We start from the raw sequence: 24,080 nt of genomic DNA on the forward strand, positions 1-24,080 counted from the left end.
TATATACATATAGTGTGTGTGTGTGTTTTTCATTGCATCGATAAACGAGCGATATCCCATAAGAGCCCGGGTCATGGATGATTCAGGATGTTGAGGAGATAGCTCAAATCAAGATCAATTTGCAGGATAAATTCTTCAGAAGTCGGGCATGCGAGTATCTAGGACATTTTCTCCTCGGGCTACCTTATGCCCGAGATCTCGTACAAAAGTTTCCGGGAAGATTTTCACCCGGGCTACCTCGAAATCATCATTTCACTCGAGTACACTAGTATGAGCTACTTTATGTTTGACAATCATTATTGTCAGAACAAGGGTTGGCGTGTCAGAGAAGTTGTCAGAAGCAGGATATGAGCAGTCATCTTGCTATAATTAGTAGGATGACACTAAAAGCAAGATAATCATAGATCTCATTCCTATAAATATCAGGTTTGTGTAAGACTAAGGGGTTCACTTCTTCAACAATTTTCTTACAACATTTTGTTATCATATTTTCTCTAAAAACCCCTTCACTGACTTGAGTGTCGGAGGAGAGCGTCGGAGTGGTCATGCCAGATTCTCCTCCGACGCACATTCACGTAGTTATTTCTGTGTTTCCAGGGTAATCTTATTCTTCTTGGGAAAAGAGTGCTCAGTTCGAATATCTCTTGCCGCGATCTCATTTTTTACTCATCCCAACACCTCGACCCGGTGCGATTGCCCACCTATCTATCTCTCAATTCACCCGATCTTCATCAGCGAGCATCACCTTATTGTTGCTCATACAGACCTCTATCGTGAGCGTGCAACATATCAAACTTCTATACACACCACTCCGTAAAAAATAAAATGTGTTTCGTTTCTAAAAAGTTGAATGATGTCTTAGCTTATTAATATTTTTAGAGAGTTTTATATCTTTTGCTCTTTTTCATAAGATAATTGATGTAATTAATCTAGCAATTTTATATGTTGATTATTTATGTCACATCGATCAAATTATTAATTATTTATCTCATTTCAATAAAAAAATCATCGAATGTAAATTTATAATATTATCATTCATTCATTTCTTTTTTTATTTATATTTATTAATTATTGAAAATGATAAAATCTTAATTTATCATATCATCTCAAATTTAATTAAGCAAACTAAATATATTATAATATATGCAATATTATTTCACATCTTATCCAAATATTTTAATAATAATAATAGTAATAATAATAATATTGTTTATCTATATAGTCTCACCAAACAATTAAATAAACCCTGAGAATAAATGCACCTACTCTACATTCAAGCACTTAATGTGCTAACCGAATGGAGTCTAAGTTATTATTATTTATCGAAACATAATAATTTTCGTGAGATGGTTTAATAAATCAAATTTTTTTCTGTTTTGCTCATCTATAAAAAAAATATATTATTTTTTAAACAAAAAATATAACTTATTATTGTAATATGAACATAGTTAACTCGTCCTACTATTTTCGAAATGGACTCATATTTTAAGATTCATTTCAGATTCGAAAATTTTCAAATACATCAAATATTTTTTAATATCTACATTATTTTAACTGATAATTAATAAGAAGTTGGTAAAATATATACCTAAATCTATACTAGGTAACAACAAACTTTTATACTGAAACAAATTAATCTGATATATATCAAGCTATGAATTTAATCTACATAATAAAAGTATAAAATATAATTTGATATCAACTTGAATTGGTGGAGGCTAAATCAAACCAATCACTAAAATTTGTATTAAAAATAAATCAATATACGAAGCTAGGGGTAATTCGGGCAACAACAAGAGGAAAGTTTGCGACACGGTCAATCTACTCATCAATCGTATATGGTCAGGATGATGTGGCGAATTATGATTCGCCGAATTAATAACAATAAAAACAAAAGGAAACCTCCCGTCGACGAAATATAGATACTACACAGCTAAATATACATATACTCACAAGCTATAGATAGAGAGAGAGATAATGGACGGGGTGGGGGAGGGGTTGAGGGTGGGGAGGGCTCTGGTCAAGGGATGATGGAAGGGGTGGCCATGCTAAGACAACTTATTGGACAATTACAAGAGGTTTTAGAACTCTACGGTTCTCCGCCCCCTACCGCGGTTCCTTCGAATTACTTCCTTCACTTCCAGGCTCGACCTCAGGCTTCGCTTCAGCAGCATCCCTTCAGGTCTGTGATTTTTGGGTGTTTGCTTAGGATTTTTACCTGGTTTCCTGATGATTGTTGTTGCTTGTTGTATATGTTTTGACGGGCGCCGATTTTGCGTGTTTCAAGATTTCATTTTTTTTAATTGTGTGTACCTTCTGATTTACTGGGTTTAATGTTTTGGTGGGGGCAAAGTTCCGTATCCCAAAAAAACGAGAGAGTTGGGGCGAAATTATTTTTTCTTGAAAAAATGTAAAATTTGACTTAAATTCGTATGGATGTAGATGTTAGAATTGTAGTACATACACGAAATTTTGAAATATTCTGCACTTTTTAGTGCAATCTAGAGAAATTACTTTTAGGTATGTAAAGAGATTTTTTTGCTTAAAACTGATATTGAAAGCTGCAGCACATCCAAATTTTTTGTCAAGTTAGAGACCGTCCCATACCTTTTACCAAATATATCTGTATGGAATCATCTGTTTAACTTAGTATTTAATGCATAAGTTGAATACGTGTTTTGGTTTACTGACTTATATCTTAAACCAATTGTTCACTCAGTGTTACCAAACTCTTATGTATCTTCATATACTAAGGGAATTGTAGATCAGTGCATGCTTTAATAGGAAGAAATGTTTTCCTGGTGAAGTGGAGGTCTGGGACTGTGGGGTTGTATATTTGCTGTGATTTCAAATGTGAAGACAAACAAAGCTTAATCTTGCAGGGACAACACTCAATGATAATAGCTCTGTGGAAATTTACGGGTTCTAGTCACTCATCCTAACTGTTTTTCAATATGTCTAATGGAACATAGATCACATAATCTAGCTAGATTTCCGCCTTAAATAAGCAGCTATACATTGTTTATTTTACAGGTAGGCTTGTCATTTATGCTATGTTGACCGAGTTTTTGTTATTATTCACGCTGGCCTGTCAATTGGGCGCTGTGAACTGAGTTTTGGGTTAGCGGAACTCACCCCATTGATAAAGCTAATTCTTTGGGGCAAAGCTAAATCTAATGCCAATACATAAAATTAACAATCACACAAAATCATATATTCCTAGCTAATGGGATTTAGGTGCTCAAAATTTCCTAAGAAACATAGAGACATAGAATCAAACATGCTTTCAGTTTTTGGAGTCCAAAAGAGCTTCTACGTTGGGACAGACTTTTAACTACCTGAGCTTGTTCCCATTCGAACACATACCATATTTTAATCTGGCTAAATATTCAAGTCCTTGCACAATTCAGCTCATGAATTTATTAGCCTCAACTCGTTTTTTGTCGAATCTATCTGGCCAAGCTTGGGTATGCCTGTCCCAAATAACAGTTTTATTTCCAGGATTCAAGATCTTTTTTCTTGTAAAAGGGGATTTTTAAATTGATATAGTGTATTAATGTCAAAACTTCTTGCAATTATACTTTTCTTACTTTAAAGCAATCTGGACTTCATTAGAGGCATGTGCCCAGGATGTCTGAAAACTTTCACTCTTGTCCCAAACAAGTTTGATCGACATATCCTTGCATTGAAAGAACTAACTTTCATTGATGTGCAATTGATACTTCAAAGTTTTATGTAATCATTTTGATGCTATATTACAAGTCCCTTGCCAAGTATCATCACTAAACAATTCATCTTAGATGTTGATTATCTCGACTATTTTATTTTACATTTACTTTTTATCTGCCTTTTGATTATGTTCATCAGCTGTGCTGACTGATTTTTGTTATGTCAGATATATAAAATATAATTACATTTATAAACAATTTTAATGTGTAAATGTTAAATTGCGTACGCATTCTTCTGTTTAAACTTTAGATGTCCGTGTGTGGTCTCTGGAATGTTTTTGCTTTCGGAAATGACATTTCTGTTGGTATGCAGTGTTTTTAGTTATTGTTTCTTTAATTCTTGTTTTTTGCTTCTGTTAGAATAAAATTTATCCTTGTCTTTTGACATTAAGCATCTCAAGATACTTCAGTTGCTCTGCAGATGGTGTTTTTTCAATCTAGATGGTAGTTCTTTAGAAGACGGTTGCTACAATCTCACTATGACTGCTGGTAAATCTGAAAACTTGAAGATGATGGAACCTGGGAAACCTCCACCCACAAAAAAACCACGTAAGGAACGCAATCGAGAGAAAGCAACTGCCATGACAAGCTCCGCTGAAAGCATGGAACAAACCATCTGGAAAGAATTTCCGGAGGATCTCTTTGAAGTTTTGATTGCAAGACTTCCAATTGCAACTTTTTTCCGTTTCCGTTCGGTTTGTCAAAAGTGGAATTCATTGCTGACTTCTCAAAGTTTTTCCCATCAATGTGCTCAAGTCGAGCAAGCCCAACCTTGGTTTTACACCATCACTCATGAAAATGTCAATACTGGAGCCATGTATGATCCATTATCAAAGAAGTGGCACCATCCAACTGTGCCTGCCTTGCCAACAAAATTGATCGTGTTGCCAGTGGCATCAGCAGGTGGCCTCGTATGTTTCCTCGATATAGGCCACCGCAGCTTCTATATTTGCAATCCCTTGACAAGATCCTTCAAGGAGTTGCCTGCTAGGTCCGTTAAGGTCTGGTCTCGTGTAGCAGTTGGGATGACTTTGAACGGCAGATCTGCAGACTCGGGATATAAGATCATTTGGGTTGGTTGTGAGGGGGAATACGAAGTCTACGACTCGACAAAAAACCACTGGACTCGTCCCGGAATCATGCCCTCGAATATCAAACTTCCACTTTCACTGAATTTCAGGTCTCAAGCAGTCTCCGTTGATAGAACGCTCTACTTCATGCGCTTAGACCCTGAAGGGCTTGTGTCCTACAACATGGACACTGGGATCTGGAAGCAGTTTCTAATCCCAGGTCCTCCGCATCTGAGCGATCATACATTAGCTGAATGTGGAGGGAGGATCATGCTCGTAGGGCTGCTGACTAAAAATGCCGCCACATGTGTCTGCATTTGGGAGCTGCAAAAGATGACTCTTTTGTGGAAGGAGGTCGACAGAATGCCAAACATATGGTGCTTGGAGTTTTATGGGAAGCACGTTAGAATGACTTGTCTGGGTAACAAGGGCTTGCTCATGTTATCACTGAGATCAAGACAAATGAATAGGCTTGTTTCCTATGATTTGTCAAGCAGGGAATGGCTCAAGGTGCCTGGCTGTGTGCTGCCACGCGGGAGGAAGAAGCAATGGATTGCTTGTGGTACTACATTTCACCCTTGTTTGACGGCATTGGCTTGATTTTCCTTTGGTCTGGATCTAAATTTACCGCATTTAAATGGCAGCTAGATCTCAAATATGTATGCTGTACGCTCGACAGCTGAGATTTCTTCTTATGGCAGCCGTACGAGGTCTATATCATTACTTGTATCTTCAAATCTTCTTGTAATCGTCGGATGTTGTATTTGTGTTTCTATAGCTTGACGCTTTGACCAAATAATCATTATACATTTTCTCCCAACAATTTATCTGTCATATTTGGTCATTGTCCTCCATGAACTAGGAGTTAATTTCTTTTCTTGATGAAAATGCCTGCCACTTTTTACTTCTTTTTTACTTTTGAGTTAGTCGTAATTTTCCTCTTATCCAAACACCATTAAAAATCATCTGATATCATTTTTTTAAATTTGAAAACTGATATCCTATATTGATGACATAAAGACTAAAATTTAACTTCACAAGAAGAGAAACAATCCAAATATAGCTTAGAAAAATACTTTTAACGAAAATGGTTTCTTCTCTTGCGAACTGATTTTAGGTTTGAAGAAAACTCTGGATTCCACGTGTTCCATAAAAGTCTTGGTCCCGAGAGCAGCTTAGTTTTATTCAGTGGTAATTCATGGTTTATTAACGTTAAAAAGCAAAAAGGTTTTTTGGCATCGTACTGGAAGAAAGATGCACAATCAATGACTGGGAACAGATGAAAGCAGCTGATAAACACAAGTTCAAGTGCTCAATGGGACTTCAAATTGTTGACTTTTATAATTAGAGGCCGGTTTTTAATCCGGTCGCTCTGCTATTTCCGTCTCGAAATTGCGTTTTCTTACGGTGAAAGAGTCTCAAAATCCTATCATGAAACACCAAAGCCTAGCAATTGTGAAACATTTTCCTTTGTTATAATACATTCTAGATTTGAATGTTGTCAATGGTTAATGAATGGATGCTATTTCCCTTGAAAAAAATCTAGACCAGATAAAACTTAACCTCACTTCTCTATCGAGTACTTATCTTTTTATCTTTCACAACTTCTAACTGGTTTATTATAGCGTGCGCGCAAATACATATAAATTTCAGTTAATCCACCATTATCATTTTACTCGATTCAGCAATCTCTGCATTAAAATATTTATCCATAGAACTTTAAATTTGAACATTTTGGAGAGAGTATATTGTAATCATAACAAAGTGATTATTAAAGGGTTAAATTTGATGATAATGGAGAAAGTACATTGTAACATAGAAAAGGTTCGTCATCTACACGCTCGGAAATAACCACGACAAAAACACCGAAGAAACAAACTGTCACCACGTTCTAGGAGCCAAAAATATTGACTGTGATTAAGCCATCCCTCCACTTGTTGCCGTCCTGATTATCTGAAACAGCGCTGCAAATACACAAGCAAGACCAAAAGGGTCATACGTTTGATATACGAGACACTAGCAAAGTAACAAAAAGAACGAATGTTTATTACAGATGAAACAAGAAATCCCAGTTTAATCATATAGTCACATGTCTATCTTTATAATTAAGATGCAACTGCATTTTCTAAATGTTAACAATTGCCAGGATCACCTCAAACTCCAGAAATGTGAGAGATGTGAAACAAATCAATTTTTTTTTTGTTGATAAAATGCTTTCTTGAATAAATATGACATCTTCAAAACCTTGCATCGATTTCTCTAAAATTTGTAGTCAGGAGTCTTGACACTACATCACTAGGAACATCAGTGTATCCTTAATTTGAGAATACAAATTTTTCGCTCACAAGAATTATACTTCCATGATCTAGATGATATTCAGTGTTAAATCACCAAACTCATCAGCAAGAAAATTACTTTAAAAAGGTAATATAGTTGCATCAACAAATCAATGATCATCTGAGAAGTAAGTAAATGGGAAAGGATAAGAGAACTTTACATGAACCAATAACAACGAAAACGAAAAACCCCAGCAAGATAGGGCCAACAGGGTAGTTGTTTCCCTTCTTTGTGCTAGTCTCAGAGACTGCACCACGCTTGGTAATATTCTTGTCAAACCTCTCTATCTTCCTGTCGGCAAGCCTCCTTGAAGTTGTCTGTATAAGAACGTACAAATAATACACAAAGCGAACTCATAAAAATATATCCAGTGAGGGAAAACAAATAACAGGCACGGATTACAAACTTCAGTCAGTAAATAAAACAAATCCTGATCGAACAATGAAAAGAAAAGTGAAGACAAATGTGGCGCTTGCTAACGCAAAATAAAATGCAAATACTATGTTCATGAAAAGGTATTTCTCATCAATAAGGTACAATGCAGACACCGACATACAACATACCGGATAAACCAACAATCTATAATTTCAAAACAAAAATCAGATCAACAAATAAAGTCAGAAAGTTACGCAGAGTCATCATCAGAAAACGCAAACGAAAAATTAGAGCAATGCAAAGAAAAACAAAAGAAAAAGCAAACGCCTACGAAGAAAAAACAACCAGCTTCCTAAGGAGATCTATTAGAAGGTAAACGTTTCAGCTATGATCTGATGCCCACAATAAATTCATCAAATTCCTTCGAATGAATATAAAAATAAAGGAACTCTATCATCAACGCTAAAGGCTGCACGAACTACATTGTCGCTCAACATTAAGAATACAATATAAAATCACAAATATTCAAAATCGCCAGAAATATTCACCTAGATTATGAAACAGATAAAAAAAATGAAAAATCAAGAAACATTGAGAAAATCACAATCAAAACTCAAAATCTAACAAAAAGGAGACGTTAACCATAAAGACCGCAAAATAGAGTAAAATTACGACGAATTTATACCATGATTCACGAGATCGGTTGCTACAAGAAGCTCGAAAGAAAAATCGCCGCAGATATTGCAAGTGATATATCTCCGGCGAAAGGGGAAATAGCACCGATCTCTTTATTTTATTTTATTTTTTTAATTTTTTTGGCTCTACGATTTGACGCAGCAGGTATTTATTAGGAAGAAGAATTTAGTCCCTCCCACGAAAGAGTCACCGCCATCTTGCCATTGGGTCAAACGCGTGTTTTCTTGACGTGGCATTCTGCTATTGGTCATTCAAATCACTTTTATTTTTTAGATAAGCACCTTTTTTTTTAGGATAAGCACCTTTTAATAATTCCTAATTGATGTTATTTAATTTATATGTTGTAAAAACTAAACATTCAATTTTACTAAATTTGAGAAACACTCTGGCCAATAAAAAATATTTTTTAATTGCTTTTTTCCAAAAAATAAAAATAAAAATTTGTGTAACAGTTTATACTTTAATGTAATCTGTTTATTAAGTCTCCCTCTTTTTAATATTACTCATACGTAATTAAATTTCGTTTGACATATTGTCTTACACATTCAAATTTAGATCGTCTCGATTTATATTTACAATTAAAAATCCAATTATAAAATATTTATAACATACCAAATGAATCCAATAGTATATGTTTTCAAATATATAATTATAAAATTAAAAAAATTAAATGATATAAAAATTACGAAAATTAAATCTATATTTTTGACGTGAAAAAATAAGCTTTAAGAAAANATATATATATATATATATATATATATATATATATATATCATGGGTGTTAGCTGGGCTCGAGCCCATACAAACTTCTAATGGTTGTCAGCTTTGGTAGAGAGAGAGACAAATTTTCTCACGAGTTCGAAGTTTTGCAAGAAAAACATAAAACAAAGACGAGAATCTCAGTTTTTTCGGGTTCGAGTTCAGAGATTTTAAAAAATCTTCGAAATAGTTCGAAATGGTTATGAGGATACTATCTTAATCCTCAAATTCACTCCGAAAATAATATTAATATTAATAATTATAGATAATATTTAGTTTAGATTCGCCCGAACCGGCCCCCATCTTGTCTCATCAATATTTTTGAAACGGTGATAGGGGCGACGTTTCAGATTCAAGAAAAACGGGGATCGAGACGAAAATGAAATTCGGAGACAGGAATAGCAAACCCGTCCCAGGCTTGGTTGGATGTGTGTAAAATTGGAATGATATTATAAATATGATAATTTTGTTATTTTAAAATTAAATTTTTTCATCTTTTTATTAGAAGTGATAAAAAAANATTATCTATATCGATCAATAGACCAAAAAATAACAAAAAATAGATTTTTTGTCAGACGGTGTTACATGTATTTATGCATAAAGTACATGCATTATATTTGAGAAGTTAATAATGTAATATTTCCAAACTTATATAAATATGCATTTTCTATTATATTTTAAATAATCTAATTATAGTTAGTGTGATACGGTAACAATGAGACAGAAGTTGACAAAAGAAAATTTTCCTTTAGTAATTACATTATGTTAATTGCGTACAGTTGTTTGATCTAGTTGTTAAGAGGAAAATAATCAACTTATTAGATATATTAAAATTCAATAACCAAAAGTTTAACTGATCAATTTAATATTTATTTTAACTTAACCGACAACCCACAACACATAATTATTTACATATAAACTCATATAAATAAAATCGATCCAACGTTTTCAAGTCCAATAAAATCCACAATCATATAATTATTAAATATAAAATTTATATATAGCTAATGCATGGTCTTTTATATATTATTTTATTAATAAAGTGATAATTGATAATTTGACGAATTATTTAAAATGTAGGTAGACGTGTTTGTTTAATGTCTATAGATTTCTTTTCAACCGTTGTTTGGTCGGAATCAATTAATAAATGAGTAGATCTTTTGTGACACGGTATCACGAATCTTTATCTGTGAGACGTGTCAACCCTACCGATATTCACAATAAAAAATAATACTATTAACATAAAAAGTAATATTTTTTCATGAATGGCCCAAATAAGAGATCTATCTCATAAAATACGATCCGTGAGATCGTCTCACACAAGTTTTTGTCTTAATTAAAATTCTGATCTTGTTTGAGCAAATAAACAACCTCACTTCAGTTCAGAGTCCCTCCGGAGGCAGCACCAACTGAAAACAAATCAACAATGGGTGGGTATTCGGATTTCCGACCAGGTCCAAGTGGGTTCACAATTTTTTCTGGAAAGTTTAATACTTGGGATCAATGTTTAAAATATCTATTATCTTCTAATTAAACATCTCACACAGCCAGTGAAAATTGAACCCAATATCCCTAGGATCCTTGAAGCCTGACCTTTTAACATTAGGACAAGATATCCTTCACGTTTAGTTCATTTAATTAATACCAATAAATTTTGTACTGGTAAAAGACTAAAAAATATTTCTCAAAAAAAAAAAAAATTTTGATTAGAGATTTATCATTGATGTTATTTTTACAGTGGAAGAAAGCCCGTTTAATTATAATTTAAGCGACAAAAAAATGTAATAAAATCCTAATTAGCTCACATACACAAAACTATAGATCTTTATTTCCAAAAAATAAATAAACAAGAAAGAAAGCAACTAGTAGTTGAAGTGTGATGTAGGATGAACAGAAAGTGGTTGCAACAAGAACATACACCTCCCAACCTCTCTCATCAACATAGATTTGTTATAATTAGTTTCGACTTGTCTTAAATTTGAGACTTTTGTGTCACATGAACTATAAATATCATGTACACCTTTTTGATTACCTAAACAACACGAAGACAATTTCTTACAACCCTTGTTCTTTGAGGGTGTTTCAATTCGGTTTCTTGAGCTAGGAAAATTCAAGGAAACTTTCACGTCTCCACATCACTTGCGTGAGTTTGTGGAAGAGTGGTTACATGAACAAACTCCCGACAAGCCTTTGGAAATTGCGATCCTTGTTGACAAAAGCTGTCAAGTTTATGTTTCAGAAAAACCATTTCTAAACAAATTTGGATAGTTAATAATGCTACAAAAGACCATAATTATATTGTACTTGCTCTCTTTCTTGAATTTAATTCACTTAGTCAAATTTATTAAACAAGTAACATGCTATATGTTTGCCTAACTGCTAGGTTCTAGCGCACTAGAAAATTAATGCAATCAATTTGTATATCCTTTTGAACCCCCCCTGGCCTCTCCTTTTCTTCATTGATTGATAAAGTTCCCATTGGAATACTTTTCCACAATTATGGCTGTGACTTAAAAAAACATATTGCCGGCTATATGGGGTATTGATTTTGGGGGGATCATTGAATAAGTAAGAATTCTTTGAATTCAGACACGATTAACCATTTTTTTCGTACTTTATGGGCTCATGTCAAAGCTTGGAAAGGGTCAGGTACAATGTCCTAATCTTGAATTTACATGCATTGTCCTAAGCCTAACTTGACATAAGCAAATTTAACCATTCGGCTTTCTAAACTAAAATACCAATCGGTCTAACCTACCATATCGACAAAGTATATGTTTTTATTATAAGTTGATCAAACCTTTTGATACTAACTGAAAATTTAAAGTCCGATTCCAACAAGTGACACTAATCCAGACGTAGATTTCGAATTTGTCCTGAGCTTGAAATCACGAAAAAAGCTGTTAGAAGGGGGTCGAGATGATGTCCCGGCGTAGCTCATCCGACGCTCAAGTCAGAGACTAAGAATATAAGTGGAGAGCAGCTAAAGGTGCTACTGAAAAATAATATATATTGAATGAATGAATTAGACACTCAAACATGATATTTATAGAAAAATACACTGGTCTGTCATTGATCTGTCTTTTATTTGGACTAGAGATGAGCCAGTGATAATGGTCTCATCCATAAAATATTGTTTCTTTTATTACTATCTTATCCTCCCTATTATTATAAGAGATCGAACGAGTTATTTATCAGTTGTTTTTGCTTTTTTTTTTTTTAATATAAAAGTGATGAATAATGTTATCATTCCCCACGTGGCGATGAGATAGATGCTCCAAAAATTATCTCATTCCGAAATAATCCAAACACGTGTCATAAAAAGCCCATAATGGTTTAGAGGCATCTAACATTGGTCCAGCCCAAATAAGTAGTGCGCTGACGCGGGCCATCGCTTTCAAAGCCCGTAACTCCAAATTAAAGAGAGTGGGTGTAGGGATGGCCAAAATCACTTCTTTATTAAGTATTTCAGTGAGAGGCCAATTTTACATGTTTTGGACATTTTCATCAAATTTTTGCCACGAAATTCTCACACTTATTCTTCGTATATTAAACTAAAAAGATAATGAGAAAATTTTCTTGTATTAAATCGGGAAAAAAATTAAGAAATATTTGGAAATGTTATGCTATGAAAAGGTATATTTTAAAATGAAAAAATTGGAACAATTTCTACGACAAATTTACCCATTATTTATTTATTTATTACGTGGCCCGCTGGTATAATCTAAATTTAATACGGGCCTATCAATTGTCAACTTTCTTACATGGGGTAACATCAGTTGTTTTGTCTTTTTTGTGAATAAGTAGCTTTTTTTTTTGGGTTAATAATAATAATAATAATAATAATAATAATAATAATAATGAAGAGGACAAAGGCTATACCAATCATCGAATAGGTTTGTTGGGTACAACCATGCCCTGCACCACAAAAGTCAATTTGTATTGCCTAAAGGTTCCAAATTTGAAGTATATTTTTTTTAACCCGAAGATGGCATTGTCTCCATGGTAAAACTCTATAATTGAACACTTTTCCTACAATACATTATGTCAATCATAAAATAGTAAAACATGGTTTTAATAATTTATCCAAATATCATTATTTTCTAAAAAAGTAATTTTTTTTATAAAATTGCATATCCTCGATCATATAATTGATATCAAAGTTAAGATTATAAGTTCAATTCTATTTTAAAATTGCTGTGAGGGGGGCTTGTTGCGAATTACAAAAATGTGATGATTGTATTGAGATATGATTTAAAATATTAAAATTATATCCTAACTATTAGCTATAATTCTTTAGTGACTCGAGATCCTAAAAGCTTTGGAAAAGAAATTTTTTTTTCTAAGAAAGATTTTTTGATGCCTATTATTCAATATAAAAAGAAAGATTTTTTTTAAAATCATGTGCATTATAAATGATTAATTAAATTAAATTAATGAAGTGCTGGAATACTCTAGCTAAACAGCACTTAAAATTCCAAATAAAGGGCGCAAAACAAAACATAATAACACCTTGAAGGTACCCATCATGGGGCCTCCTCAGTTTACATCCAACTTTTCTTTTCTTGCTTTATTTCTTTATCCTCCCATTTCCAGCTTGCAGATAGGCACTCCAGTTGCACTCCAAAATTTATGAGAAAGAACACAGATAATCAAATGTTTTATTTGGATTAAAAATATGGAGAAATAAATAAAAATATCTATGGCCACCTATGATATGATATTTTGTGTGCGCGCGCGAAGGTTAGTGATGACATTGAACATTTGATATACAAAGGACGATTGAGTTTACTTCTTTGGCGTGTAGGGCTTGTCTAGTGGATGTGAACACAAAATAAAGTTGGCAAAAGCACTGATGTTTTTTTTTAATCCTAGGTGAGTGGAAATATACCTTTTCTGCCCTCTTTAATTTTTTTAGTTTTTTTTTTTTAATTGTTACCCGTTCTTTGTACAAGTTTATTCTTGCATTCGAGTAAATATTATAATAAAGTACAAAAAAAATGATCTTTCTTGGATTTATTTTCTCTGGGTTGGATGGATGGGATGAAATGCTGCTAGAGATAATGGACCTTTGCTAGAAGACATTTCTACCACCACCCTCATCTTGCTTTCAAGATTCTTGTAGCACAGTGACCTTATGAATCAATTTTTTTCCCTCTCATTAGCTGCCCTTCTACTCTTTCTTTTCTTGTAGTGGGAACATTATTTACTGCAGCAATCATTAATCTCTCAAACAAATTATTTGCCTCGGCTGCTGTCTAGAACTCCAAAAGTTGGTTCATTTGGGAGTCAAACTAATAAAACCCCGTAATCCTACCTGTTTGATTAGTCATATTTTTTTTTTCTCAAGATTTTTTTGGTGTCATATTCTTTGTTGGGGGTGGGGTGGGGTGGGGTTGTCCTTGCTAAGATATGCTTCCATGCGTGTTCATGATATAACTGCTATTTCTAGAGAATCTTTGCTTAGTTTGTTTTCGAGCATCTCACAGGGTGAGGTTTTGGGTTGGTACCTGAAGGGATAGAAATTAAAATTCTGTTTTGTACTTCGGAAAGTTGGAATCTTGGGTATTCCTTGATTCTTTGTCTGGTGGGGTGTTTGGGAATTTTCTTATCTTCCTCGAGACCTGGTCTTTGAGCTGCTAGTTTAACGCAATTTAGGTGGATAAGATAGCATCCTCCGTGGAACTTCTTATCAGTCATTCTGTTTCACTGATTTTGGAGGTTGTTGGATTTTTTTGTCGCATAAAAGTGTCGAAGAGTAGAATTTTTTATGGTGGAGTTCTACCTAGACATCTTCTGAAGATTTGATGAGTAATTAGTAGCGAGATTTAACAAAGATTTACAGAAATTAAGATGGTACCTCAATTTGGCACTGTTTGAGGAAGCTATATTCAGGGTGTTAGATGAATTTATTCTATGTTATTGGATTTGGCTTGAAGGTGGGCCATCTTCTTTTGTTGCTATGCTGTTGGTTTCTATCTCTAATTTCTCTGAATTGGTTTAGTAATGGAGGAATTATGACCACAAAGGCTGGTTTTCTTGGTGATGGGGGGCAAATATGGATGAAATTATGGGGGCATATTTCAGAGTGTGGGTGTAAGATCCACCATCATTATTCACAGTTTATTGGGTCCCGGAAAGTGAGGAAGAATTGGTGGAGGCGGCTTTTGATAGCATGGATAGTAGTTGGGATTATAGTATCTTTTTCGGTGTTTTGGTATATGAACTTACAAGCTGCGGAGAAAAGGAAAGAGACTCTTGCCAGTATGTGTGATGAGAGGGCTAGGATGTTGCAAGATCAATTTAATGTTAGCATGAATCATATACAGGCAATGTCTGTTATGATTTCGATTTTTCATCATGACAAAAGCCCGTCTGCCATCGATCAGGTGAACCTTGAATTTTCTTATTTATTCGTGTTTCTAAAAGCTTGACCAAGCGGTCAGTGTTGTGATCTTCGGCGATATATAACGTTTCAGAAATAATCAGAAATAGATTTACTAAATTGAATTGTCTAACTTTGCTCTCTTGTATGGATGAATTTATTGGTTGATTAAGAAACCTTTTTTCGTAAAATTTATGGAGATTTGGATCCGCATACAAAGTTTTTAGCTATCAAATATGGAATTATTGTTCTGTTAAATTCCACAACACTCACGAGTTTTCTCATGTATTCTGTCAAAGGAAATGATTAGTAAGATTGTGATAAGAATACTACGTAAAATTTCTCTGTTCGAGTGACACATGTTTTGCATATAGAGCAAGATTCGTGTACCTACTTATTTATTTATTTTTATCTCTGTTGCATTAAAGCAAATTGTTGACTTCAAAACCTTGCAGAGAACATTTGAGCGGTATACCGAAAGAACAGCGTTTGAGAGACCTCTTACCAGTGGAGTTGCATATGCTGTGAGGGTGCGGCACTCTGAAAGAGAACAATTTGAGAAACTACAAGGTTGGACTATTAAGAGGATGGATAAAGTGGTACAGACCCCGGTACATGAAGATGAGTATGATCCGGCAGACCTTGAGCCGTCACCTGTGCAGGAGGAATACGTTCCTGTGATCTTCGCACAAGATACTGTTGCTCATGTAATCTCTGTTGATATGCTGTCAGGAGAGGTAATTTTTTTTTGTAGTGACCCATTATTTTTCCAATATGGTTTCTCTGTTCTATATTATATACAAGGAAGTTGAAGCATTCCACGAGCATGACATGAATTAGAATGGTGGGAATTTTTTTTTGTTACCTTATCCACCTTTGTCACGTGATTAAATGTCACCTATATTTTTTATGATGTTATCCACCTTAATCGAGATGTGAGACTTAGAAGAAATAATACCTTGCAACTAAATTTTATGTGCTAACAGGAAGATCGTGAGAATGTGTTACGAGCAAGAGAATCAGGAAAAGGCGTTCTCACTGCTCCATTTAGATTACTTAAAACAAACCGCCTTGGAGTAATACTAACTTTTGCTGTCTACAAAAGAGATCTCCCCCCAAGTGTAGCTTCTGCTGAAAGGATTCAAGCGATTGCTGGGTATGCTGTCTGACTTCAGATTCTGTAGTCTTGAAGTTGCTTTTGGTCCGGTTTATTTTTTACTTGAAAGAGACGAGGTTGAATGGGAGACCCGTCTTAATATTTCCCTTTCTCCTACAGGTATCTCGGTGGTATCTTCGATATTGAATCGCTGGTGGAAAAACTGCTACAGCAGCTTGCTAGTAAGCAAACTATCCTAGTAATTGTGTACGATACTACTAATTTCTCACACCCTATCAGCATGTATGGTTCGAATGCCTCGTCTGATGGGATACATCATGTCAGTGGTCTTAACTTTGGAGATCCATTTAGAAAGCATGAGATGCATTGCAGGTGACTTTAGCTCCTTGTGTCTTCGTAATTTTTCTCTGATTTCCAAATTTTTGTACTCCGTTTCTTTGTAGAATTCATAAGTAAGCCAATGGGTCGATTCTGAAATTCGAGAAAGTGGGATGGTAACAGGATGTGGGGAGCAACTGAATGTGTTTCTCGGGGGCAAAACTAGCACTTTTAACAAATTTTCTCATAATGTTTTATTAAAAAATATCCCGAGGAGAGCTGTTCGCTCCTTGGCTCTCCCAGTTATCTGCCCCTGAATTGTATTTACTTTTGGTTATGGTCAATACTTGGTCTAAATCGGTTAAAAGAAAATCAATCGATGCAGATTCAAACAAAAGCCACCTTGGCCTTGGGCTGCAACAACTACATCTGTTGGCATCCTTATAATATCTTTTCTTGTGGGGCACATATTCCATGCTACAATGAATCGGATAGCGAAAGTGGAGGATGATTATCATAAGATGATGGAGCTTAAAAAACGTGCCGAGGCAGCTGATGTTGCAAAGTCACAGGTACTGATTTTTAACGTTGTTTTCTTATAGCCCTTTATATCTCATGTCTAAATGCGGTCCTTGTGCATATGAATGATTTTTATTCTTATGCAGTTTCTTGCTACTGTTTCTCATGAAATCAGAACCCCAATGAACGGTGTTCTTGGTGAGTACACTTATTCTTTCTTTTATTGGTCAATTTATTAAATCATATCTGAAGTATTCTGATCGTGTTTGTGTGACTTGTTTTCCCAGGAATGCTGCATATGCTTATGGATACAGAGTTAGATGAAACTCAACAAGATTATGTTAGAACTGCTCGAGAGAGTGGAAAAGCTTTAGTTTCACTCATAAATGAGGTCTTGGACCAAGCAAAGATTGAATCTGGTAAACTCGAGCTTGAAGCAGTTTGCTTTGATTTAAGGGGTATTCTGGACGGCGTTTTATCGCTTTCTGGAAAATCTCAAGATAAAAAGATCGAGGTATGCATTTAGTTTCCTGTTCCTATGTTTCTTCTTTTACTATGGTACACCTGTTTGAATCCCTTTAACTTCTAATCCACTTTCTTTATACAATTGCAAAAACAGTTGGCAGTTTATGTCTCTAATAAGGTCCCCGCCACACTTGTTGGCGATCCTGGAAGATTTCGTCAGATTGTCACAAACTTGGTTGGCAACTCTATCAAAGTAAGTGTGTATACGTGTACATGTTACTCGAAATTCGCCACCTTATAAATGTGCATTTCAACTGATGATTTCTCTATTTGCAGTTCACTGATAGAGGACACATATTTGTGACGGTACATCTTGTCGAAGAAGTGGCCGAATTGGAAGAGGAGACAGACAGCACTTTGAGTGGGTTGCCTGTAGTCGATAGAAGACAAAGCTGGGCCGGGTTTAGGACATTCAATCAAGAGGGACTACCTGCCTCTTCTGCATCATCATCTTCGGCCGACCAAGTACATATAATTGTGTCAGTTGAGGACACAGGTCATGGGATCCCTGTGGAAGCTCAGTCCCGAGTATTTAACCCCTTCATGCAAGTTGGCCCTTCTATCACTCGGACACATGGTGGCACTGGCATTGGTTTAAGCATTAGCAAGTGCTTGGTCCACCTGATGAAAGGTGAAATCGGGTTGGCTAGCTCGCCAGAGATAGGGTCAACCTTTACTTTCACAGCTGTTTTTACCAATGGCTGCTCCAGTTTCAATGACCAGATGAACCAGCAAGTGAACAATGAAACAGCCTCTATTTCTCCGGAATTCCAGGGGACGAGGGCTCTGCTAGTGGATCCCAATCCTGTGCGAGCTAAAGTCTCCAAATATCACGTTGAGCGACTCGGAATCCAAGTTGAAATAGTACCGAATCTGAATCTTGGTTTATCCAGCTTAAGTTCAAGAAAGAAAACCTTAAACATGATTCTGATCGAAGAGGAAATCTGGGGTGAAGATTCAGGCATGTCGGCTCTATTTTCCAACAGTGTGAAAACGATGAACTTGATGGTTATTCCTAGAATGTTGCTTTTGTCCAATTCTGTAAGTTCTTCCCGATCCAGTTCTTCAGCTTCAGGTGTTCCAACTCCATTTATTGTCACAAAGCCTCTGAGAGCAAGTATGCTGGCTGCATCCTTACAACGTGCAATGGGTGTTGGGAACCGAGGAAATTATCGCAATGGAGAACTTCATATGTTGTCTCTTAGAAATCTCCTTCATGGTCGAAAAATATTGGTTGTGGATGACAATCCGGTGAACCTAAGAGTGGCGACTGGTGCTCTCAAGAAGTATGGGGCTGATGTAGTTAATGCAGAAAGGGGGAAAGAGGCTATCTCTTTGTTAACTCCACCCCATCAAATTGATGCATGTTTCATGGACATTCAAATGCCAGAAATGGATGGGTAAGTAATCTTCACACCATTAATGCGTAATAGATTCAATACTTATCAATGTATTTGTTATTGCGTTCATGGTTTCTATCTGCTCCTTGTATAGTTTAGCATTCCTTTGTAGGATGCCATTTTAAAGGTACAATACAACACATATAACTCACATTCGCTACTTTTTAAAGACGTTCATAAAAGTTAGTAACCCTTAAATCCGTCCTGTGTTGTTTGTACTGTTGTATAATTGAAAAGTTTTGAAATTTATTGTTTTTATTAGTTATAGCTTTTGGTACTGACAGTCGCTCAATTCTTTTGACATATGTTAAGCGTAATCTAGTGCCAATTGTAAATGTCTGCTTAGACATGAGCTAGGTGGGGTAATTTTTAGGTCTTTTTGATGACTCACAGGTTTGAAGCTACCAAGAGAATTAGGGACATCGAGTCTAGCATCAACAACAGAATTCAAAGTGGAGAAGTTGTGGTTGAAGCTTATCAAAATATCTCAAACTGGCATGTTCCCATCTTGGCCATGACTGCAGATGTCATTCACGCTACAAGTGAAGAATGTGTGAAGTGTGGAATGGACGGTTACGTCTCGAAACCATTTGAGGCGGAGCAACTGTATCGAGAAGTTTCAAGATTCTTTCACACAGTGACTGATGAGAATACCTAAAACTTTCATGTTGATGCTTGTGATAACACAAGTACCAGAGCTGCTCTTTAATGCACAATGGATCGTGAACCCGGCTGTACATTTTTCCCAATTGTAAGTATTAATTACCATTTAACCAGATGATCATGTAGTCAGTAACCAAAACTTTGATCCAGCGTTGACTATTATATGCATTGGTCTCTTCTTTTTCCAGGTAAACTTTTGTTCATTTGTTGTCTTTGGTTATAAGAGAATGTATATAAAGATCAAGATTCTTAGCATCGGAGGAAGACTTTGATGGGGTCGATCGGTGTATATTAAGATGAAAGCGATGTGATGATTTCTTATCGTCGTCTTTGCAGTCAGGAAAAGTTTTATTACCTGCAGAGATGGATCAATGATCATTCTTTATCAGTGAAGTATGTAGGTTTGGAGTTTCATTTTGTTTTATATTGATTAGTTTAGGTCAACTCAATGTAACAAAATTAGAGAGAGAGCTTGTACAAAGTGTATTGTGCATCTTTTTTGGGGTTGAATAAAAGAGTTGATATTCGAAAGCTTTTCTGTATTTAGCTTGTACAAAATTAGACCGCAATACGGAAGAATGGAATTCTCTGTTTTTTGCTACTGGTTGGACAGTTCATATTTATTCTTTTTTGGTTTGGCTGGTAAATTTTGTGACTTACGTATCAAACTAGCCTAAATCATCTTCACACAATGATTTTATGGATTTGCCTAGAAGGAAATGTTTTTTTGAAAGGAAAAGGAAATGTTAATAACTAGAAAATTCCGCAAGAAATATAAATATTTCCTCGATGTGTGGTATGGATGTTCACGCACCTTTCGGGTGTTTTTGGGCCGAATTGATATTTTGGACCATGGGCTGCAGATCCGAGTCCAAGCTACAAATTTTGTTGACAATTTTACCCTCAACCATTAGCTTAAAAACCCCTCGTCTTCTCTGCCTGCGTTGAATTAGGATATATCTTCGTCACCGATTATCGGCGGCGTCAGCAGCTAGCGCGTGGTAAGAACCGATAATCGGAAGGGGCGAATTCATAATTCAATCGATGGATCCGGAAAACTTGTCGAAGGCGTTTGTCGAACACTACTACAGTACATTCGACGCGAATAGGGCCGGGCTGGCTGGCCTTTACCAAGATGCTTCGATGCTGACTTTCGAGGGCCAGAAATTCCAGGGTGCCCAAAACATTGTTAGCAAGCTTACCAGTTTGCCGTTCCAGCAGTGCCAGCATCAGATCACCACCGTCGATTGTCAGCCTTCCGGTCCCGCCGGCGGGATGCTTGTTTTTGTCTCCGGTAACCTGCAGCTCGCTGGGGAGCAGCATAAGCTCAAGTTTAGCCAGGCAAGTTTTTTTTTAAAAAAATCTTTTTGGACTTCTTGGGTTTTGATTGAATGTTGGTTTTGGATTGGATGTGTCCCTCTCGATGTGTACGTGTCTTGGTATTGATTTTGGGGTTCGATGGATTGAATTTATTGGAGCGTGGGGCATGATTTTGTGTTATTTTGATTTATTTTAATGGGATATGTTCTGTTTGTGCTAAATTTGTGTCGAATAGTGCATTATTTTTCACTAGGTTTCTGGTCTGGTAGATTGAACGTAGCTCTCAGAAATTATTATGGATGGATTATATTTGATTGCGTTTTTGAATGCTTATTACTCATTTTTAGCACGCCTCAAATATGTATTGACGGTGAATTTGGGGTGAATTTTTTGATGATTCAATTGTTGTGAAGTACAGATCATATGAATTTTAATGAAATTTTCTTCTGATATTTATGAGATTGGTTGGAGAAGCCAACGGACTAAAAACACTTCATTTGTGTGTGCCTCTAATTATAAGCATCAGTGTTTGATGGTTGTGTGTACCTCTCACAGTAGTCTACTTACGCCTCAAATTATGTTGAATTTTTTTTTATTATCAAGTAGAAAAAAGATTTTGATTCCACACAAAGAACCAAGCTTTTAATTTCCCTTCTGGTATATTGTAGTAGACTACTGTGAGAGCATAGTTATTTAGGGCGCAAGGCGCACTAAAGCGCTAGGGTACCTTGGAGCCTGAGGCGCAAGGCGCAACACAAAGCGCACGCTTTATCGAAGGAAAGCGCATTTAAGAGAAATTTTAAAATTCAATATATATAAAGTGATTTATACTATAATATTATATAAATTAAATATTTTTGACAAAGATAACAACCATTATAAATAAAAAGTTCATTAATAGATAATGTAACGTAAATCATAACCAGAAAAAAATTAATCATTTAAAGTTCATTAGTAAATCATCAATTCAAAGTATAATAATAAAAAACAAATATCTAAATCATCAAATTCTTGTTCAACGTCTGCAACTATATTGTCGTCGTCTTCGTCGCAATGATGAGTCATGAGTGTAGAAGAAATTAGATTAAAAGTTTGTATAAATGATTACACTATCATTTAAATCATCAAATTATTTATCATACTGCTCAACTATCATCATCATTGTAAAAGAAGGAAGAGTACAGTAAAAGTTTGAATAAAAGACTTATGAAATTTCTGTTAAAAAAATCTTTCATACATGAGCGATAGTTTTTTTAATCATTAAATAGCCACGAGCTTTGCTAATTAAGCTTCAAAATTGGTTGAGTTCGAGTTAATTTTTATTCACCTACGAAATATCAGTCCATTTCTTTAAAACGCACGCTTTTGCGCCTCTCGGTGCCTCGCGCCTAAGCAGAGGCGCACGCTTTAAGCGCGCTTGTTTCCAAGTACCCAGACGCAATGGGTGCGCCCGGCTGGGCCTGTCGCCTAGGCGCAGCCAGGCGCATGCTTTTAATAACTATGTGCGAGAGAACAGAGAAGTGGAAGGTATTGTTGTGCTAAATGCTAATGTGAACATCAGAGTTGAGCTTTTTGTTCACCTTATTTCCTAATATACATATCTAGTTAACCAACATAGAATAATTTATAAAATGGGGTAAGAACGTTAATGTGCCGAATTCTGTATTAAAAGAAGTGTTTTTTAAAGAGAAATTTTTATCTTGTGCTGTTCTATTTAGAGTGATGTTCTGCAAACATTTTTGGAATGCAGTCTTTTCTACTTGTACACCTATTATGTCACAAGTTTTATTAATGGCACCTTGTTTACTTGTTTTCCAGATGTTCCATTTGATGCCAACACCTCAGGGCAGCTATTATGTGTTGAATGACATCTTCCGACTTAACTATGCGTAACAGCATAGACATTCATCAGAGATACTGCTGAAAGTTAATGTTATTTCAAGTGCTCGTCAGAGCAGAGCACATTTCATATGTTTGGTGGTCAAGGCTCATTGAAACGAACCCCTAGAGACTTTATGGATCATCTTTTTTATCAAGATTTTTTCGTGCTTTTGGTTTGTAGCATGATTGAGATTTTACTATGATGGTTAACTCAACTATCCAGAAATGTCCATTGCATTTCATCATCGTGATTATTCTTGTGACAAATGTGAAATGACTTCCATGTTTGCTTAAGTTGGTTGTTTAGTCAGTCATCTGTTAACTCCAAAAAATTTATCATACCATTGTCGAAGTCACTTTTTTCCAAATGTTCGAGCTTCAGTGTTAATTCTATGTGAGTTTCTGTTTTAAGACGTGCCCTCACATATACACTGGAAACTGGAGTTTATGTTTGGAATTAATTTTAAAAAATAAACACGCACCAAAATATGTGAGATTCTTTGCACGGGAAAAACAAGATCTTAGACTGTGGAATGTGACATGGTAGATGTGGAGTCCAGGTTTCTCTTTAAGATCGCCTTCCCTACAATATGGCTAGTTCAAGAATAAAACTCCTGCTGCAGCTGTAGATTTAACAAAACATCTGCAAATGGGAAGTCTTCTTTTTTGCCAGTAATGTATGTAATCGAGGATTCGAGATACATGCTTCATATGTTGTCTCTGCCAAAACCAAACTACATATAATACAGGGCCGTAAAGCTGAAACATGCGAATCAGATAAAGAAAACACAGAATGCCATCTAAAACATCTAATGGTTCTCCTCAGAAACGTCTAGGACGATGAGAGTTATTTAATGGCATGGATTGAAGTGTAAAAGGATTATTATCAAATACGATATCCATAGGAATAGGACTATCGTATTCACGACTATGCATGACATGCAACAAATACATAAAGCGAAAGGTTGAAGAACTTCTGCGCTTCCT

The 24,080-nt window shown here is 35.4% G+C and overlaps 4 protein-coding genes and 1 long non-coding RNA gene across 5 annotated transcripts; 3 read left to right on the forward strand and 2 right to left on the reverse strand.

Annotated features, from left to right (window-relative positions):
• Window positions 1-1,969: 1,969 nt before the first annotated feature.
• On the forward strand, window positions 1,970-5,671 carry LOC140989862 (F-box only protein 6-like). Its single transcript, XM_073459346.1, has 2 exons — window positions 1,970-2,182; window positions 4,150-5,671. The coding sequence occupies exons 1-2, from the start codon at window positions 2,028-2,030 to the stop codon at window positions 5,396-5,398; spliced, it is 1,404 nt and encodes a 467-aa protein (XP_073315447.1). The 5' UTR covers window positions 1,970-2,027; the 3' UTR covers window positions 5,399-5,671.
• Window positions 5,672-6,488: 817 nt separating this feature from the next.
• LOC140989354 (uncharacterized) lies at window positions 6,489-8,364 on the reverse strand. The gene is made up of 3 exons (XM_073458556.1): window positions 8,196-8,364; window positions 7,296-7,452; window positions 6,489-6,762 (listed from the first exon to the last, which is right to left on the reverse strand). The coding sequence occupies exons 1-3, from the start codon at window positions 8,196-8,198 to the stop codon at window positions 6,716-6,718; spliced, it is 207 nt and encodes a 68-aa protein (XP_073314657.1). The 5' UTR covers window positions 8,199-8,364; the 3' UTR covers window positions 6,489-6,715.
• Window positions 8,365-13,950: 5,586 nt separating this feature from the next.
• LOC140989170 (histidine kinase 3-like) lies at window positions 13,951-20,493 on the forward strand. The gene is made up of 11 exons (XM_073458295.1): window positions 13,951-15,354; window positions 15,806-16,087; window positions 16,337-16,506; window positions 16,627-16,839; window positions 17,171-17,357; window positions 17,451-17,502; window positions 17,592-17,818; window positions 17,924-18,022; window positions 18,106-19,229; window positions 19,623-19,980; window positions 20,081-20,493. Exons 1-10 carry the CDS (start codon window positions 14,869-14,871, stop codon window positions 19,885-19,887), a joined length of 3,105 nt encoding a protein of 1,034 aa, XP_073314396.1. The 5' UTR covers window positions 13,951-14,868; the 3' UTR covers window positions 19,888-19,980; window positions 20,081-20,493.
• A 325-nt stretch (window positions 20,494-20,818) lies between these two features.
• LOC140989989 (nuclear transport factor 2B) lies at window positions 20,819-23,387 on the forward strand. Its single transcript, XM_073459578.1, has 2 exons — window positions 20,819-21,233; window positions 23,031-23,387. The coding sequence occupies exons 1-2, from the start codon at window positions 20,937-20,939 to the stop codon at window positions 23,103-23,105; spliced, it is 372 nt and encodes a 123-aa protein (XP_073315679.1). The 5' UTR covers window positions 20,819-20,936; the 3' UTR covers window positions 23,106-23,387.
• On the reverse strand, window positions 21,253-23,024 carry LOC140989990 (uncharacterized). The gene is made up of 2 exons (XR_012177606.1): window positions 22,712-23,024; window positions 21,253-21,884 (listed from the first exon to the last, which is right to left on the reverse strand). It is a non-coding gene; the product is annotated as an uncharacterized lncRNA (long non-coding RNA).
• Window positions 23,388-24,080: the final 693 nt, after the last annotated feature.

This window comes from Primulina huaijiensis, chromosome 12 (genome assembly GCF_012295235.1).
Source record: "Primulina huaijiensis isolate GDHJ02 chromosome 12, ASM1229523v2, whole genome shotgun sequence".
Taxonomy (NCBI): domain Eukaryota; kingdom Viridiplantae; phylum Streptophyta; class Magnoliopsida; order Lamiales; family Gesneriaceae; genus Primulina; species Primulina huaijiensis.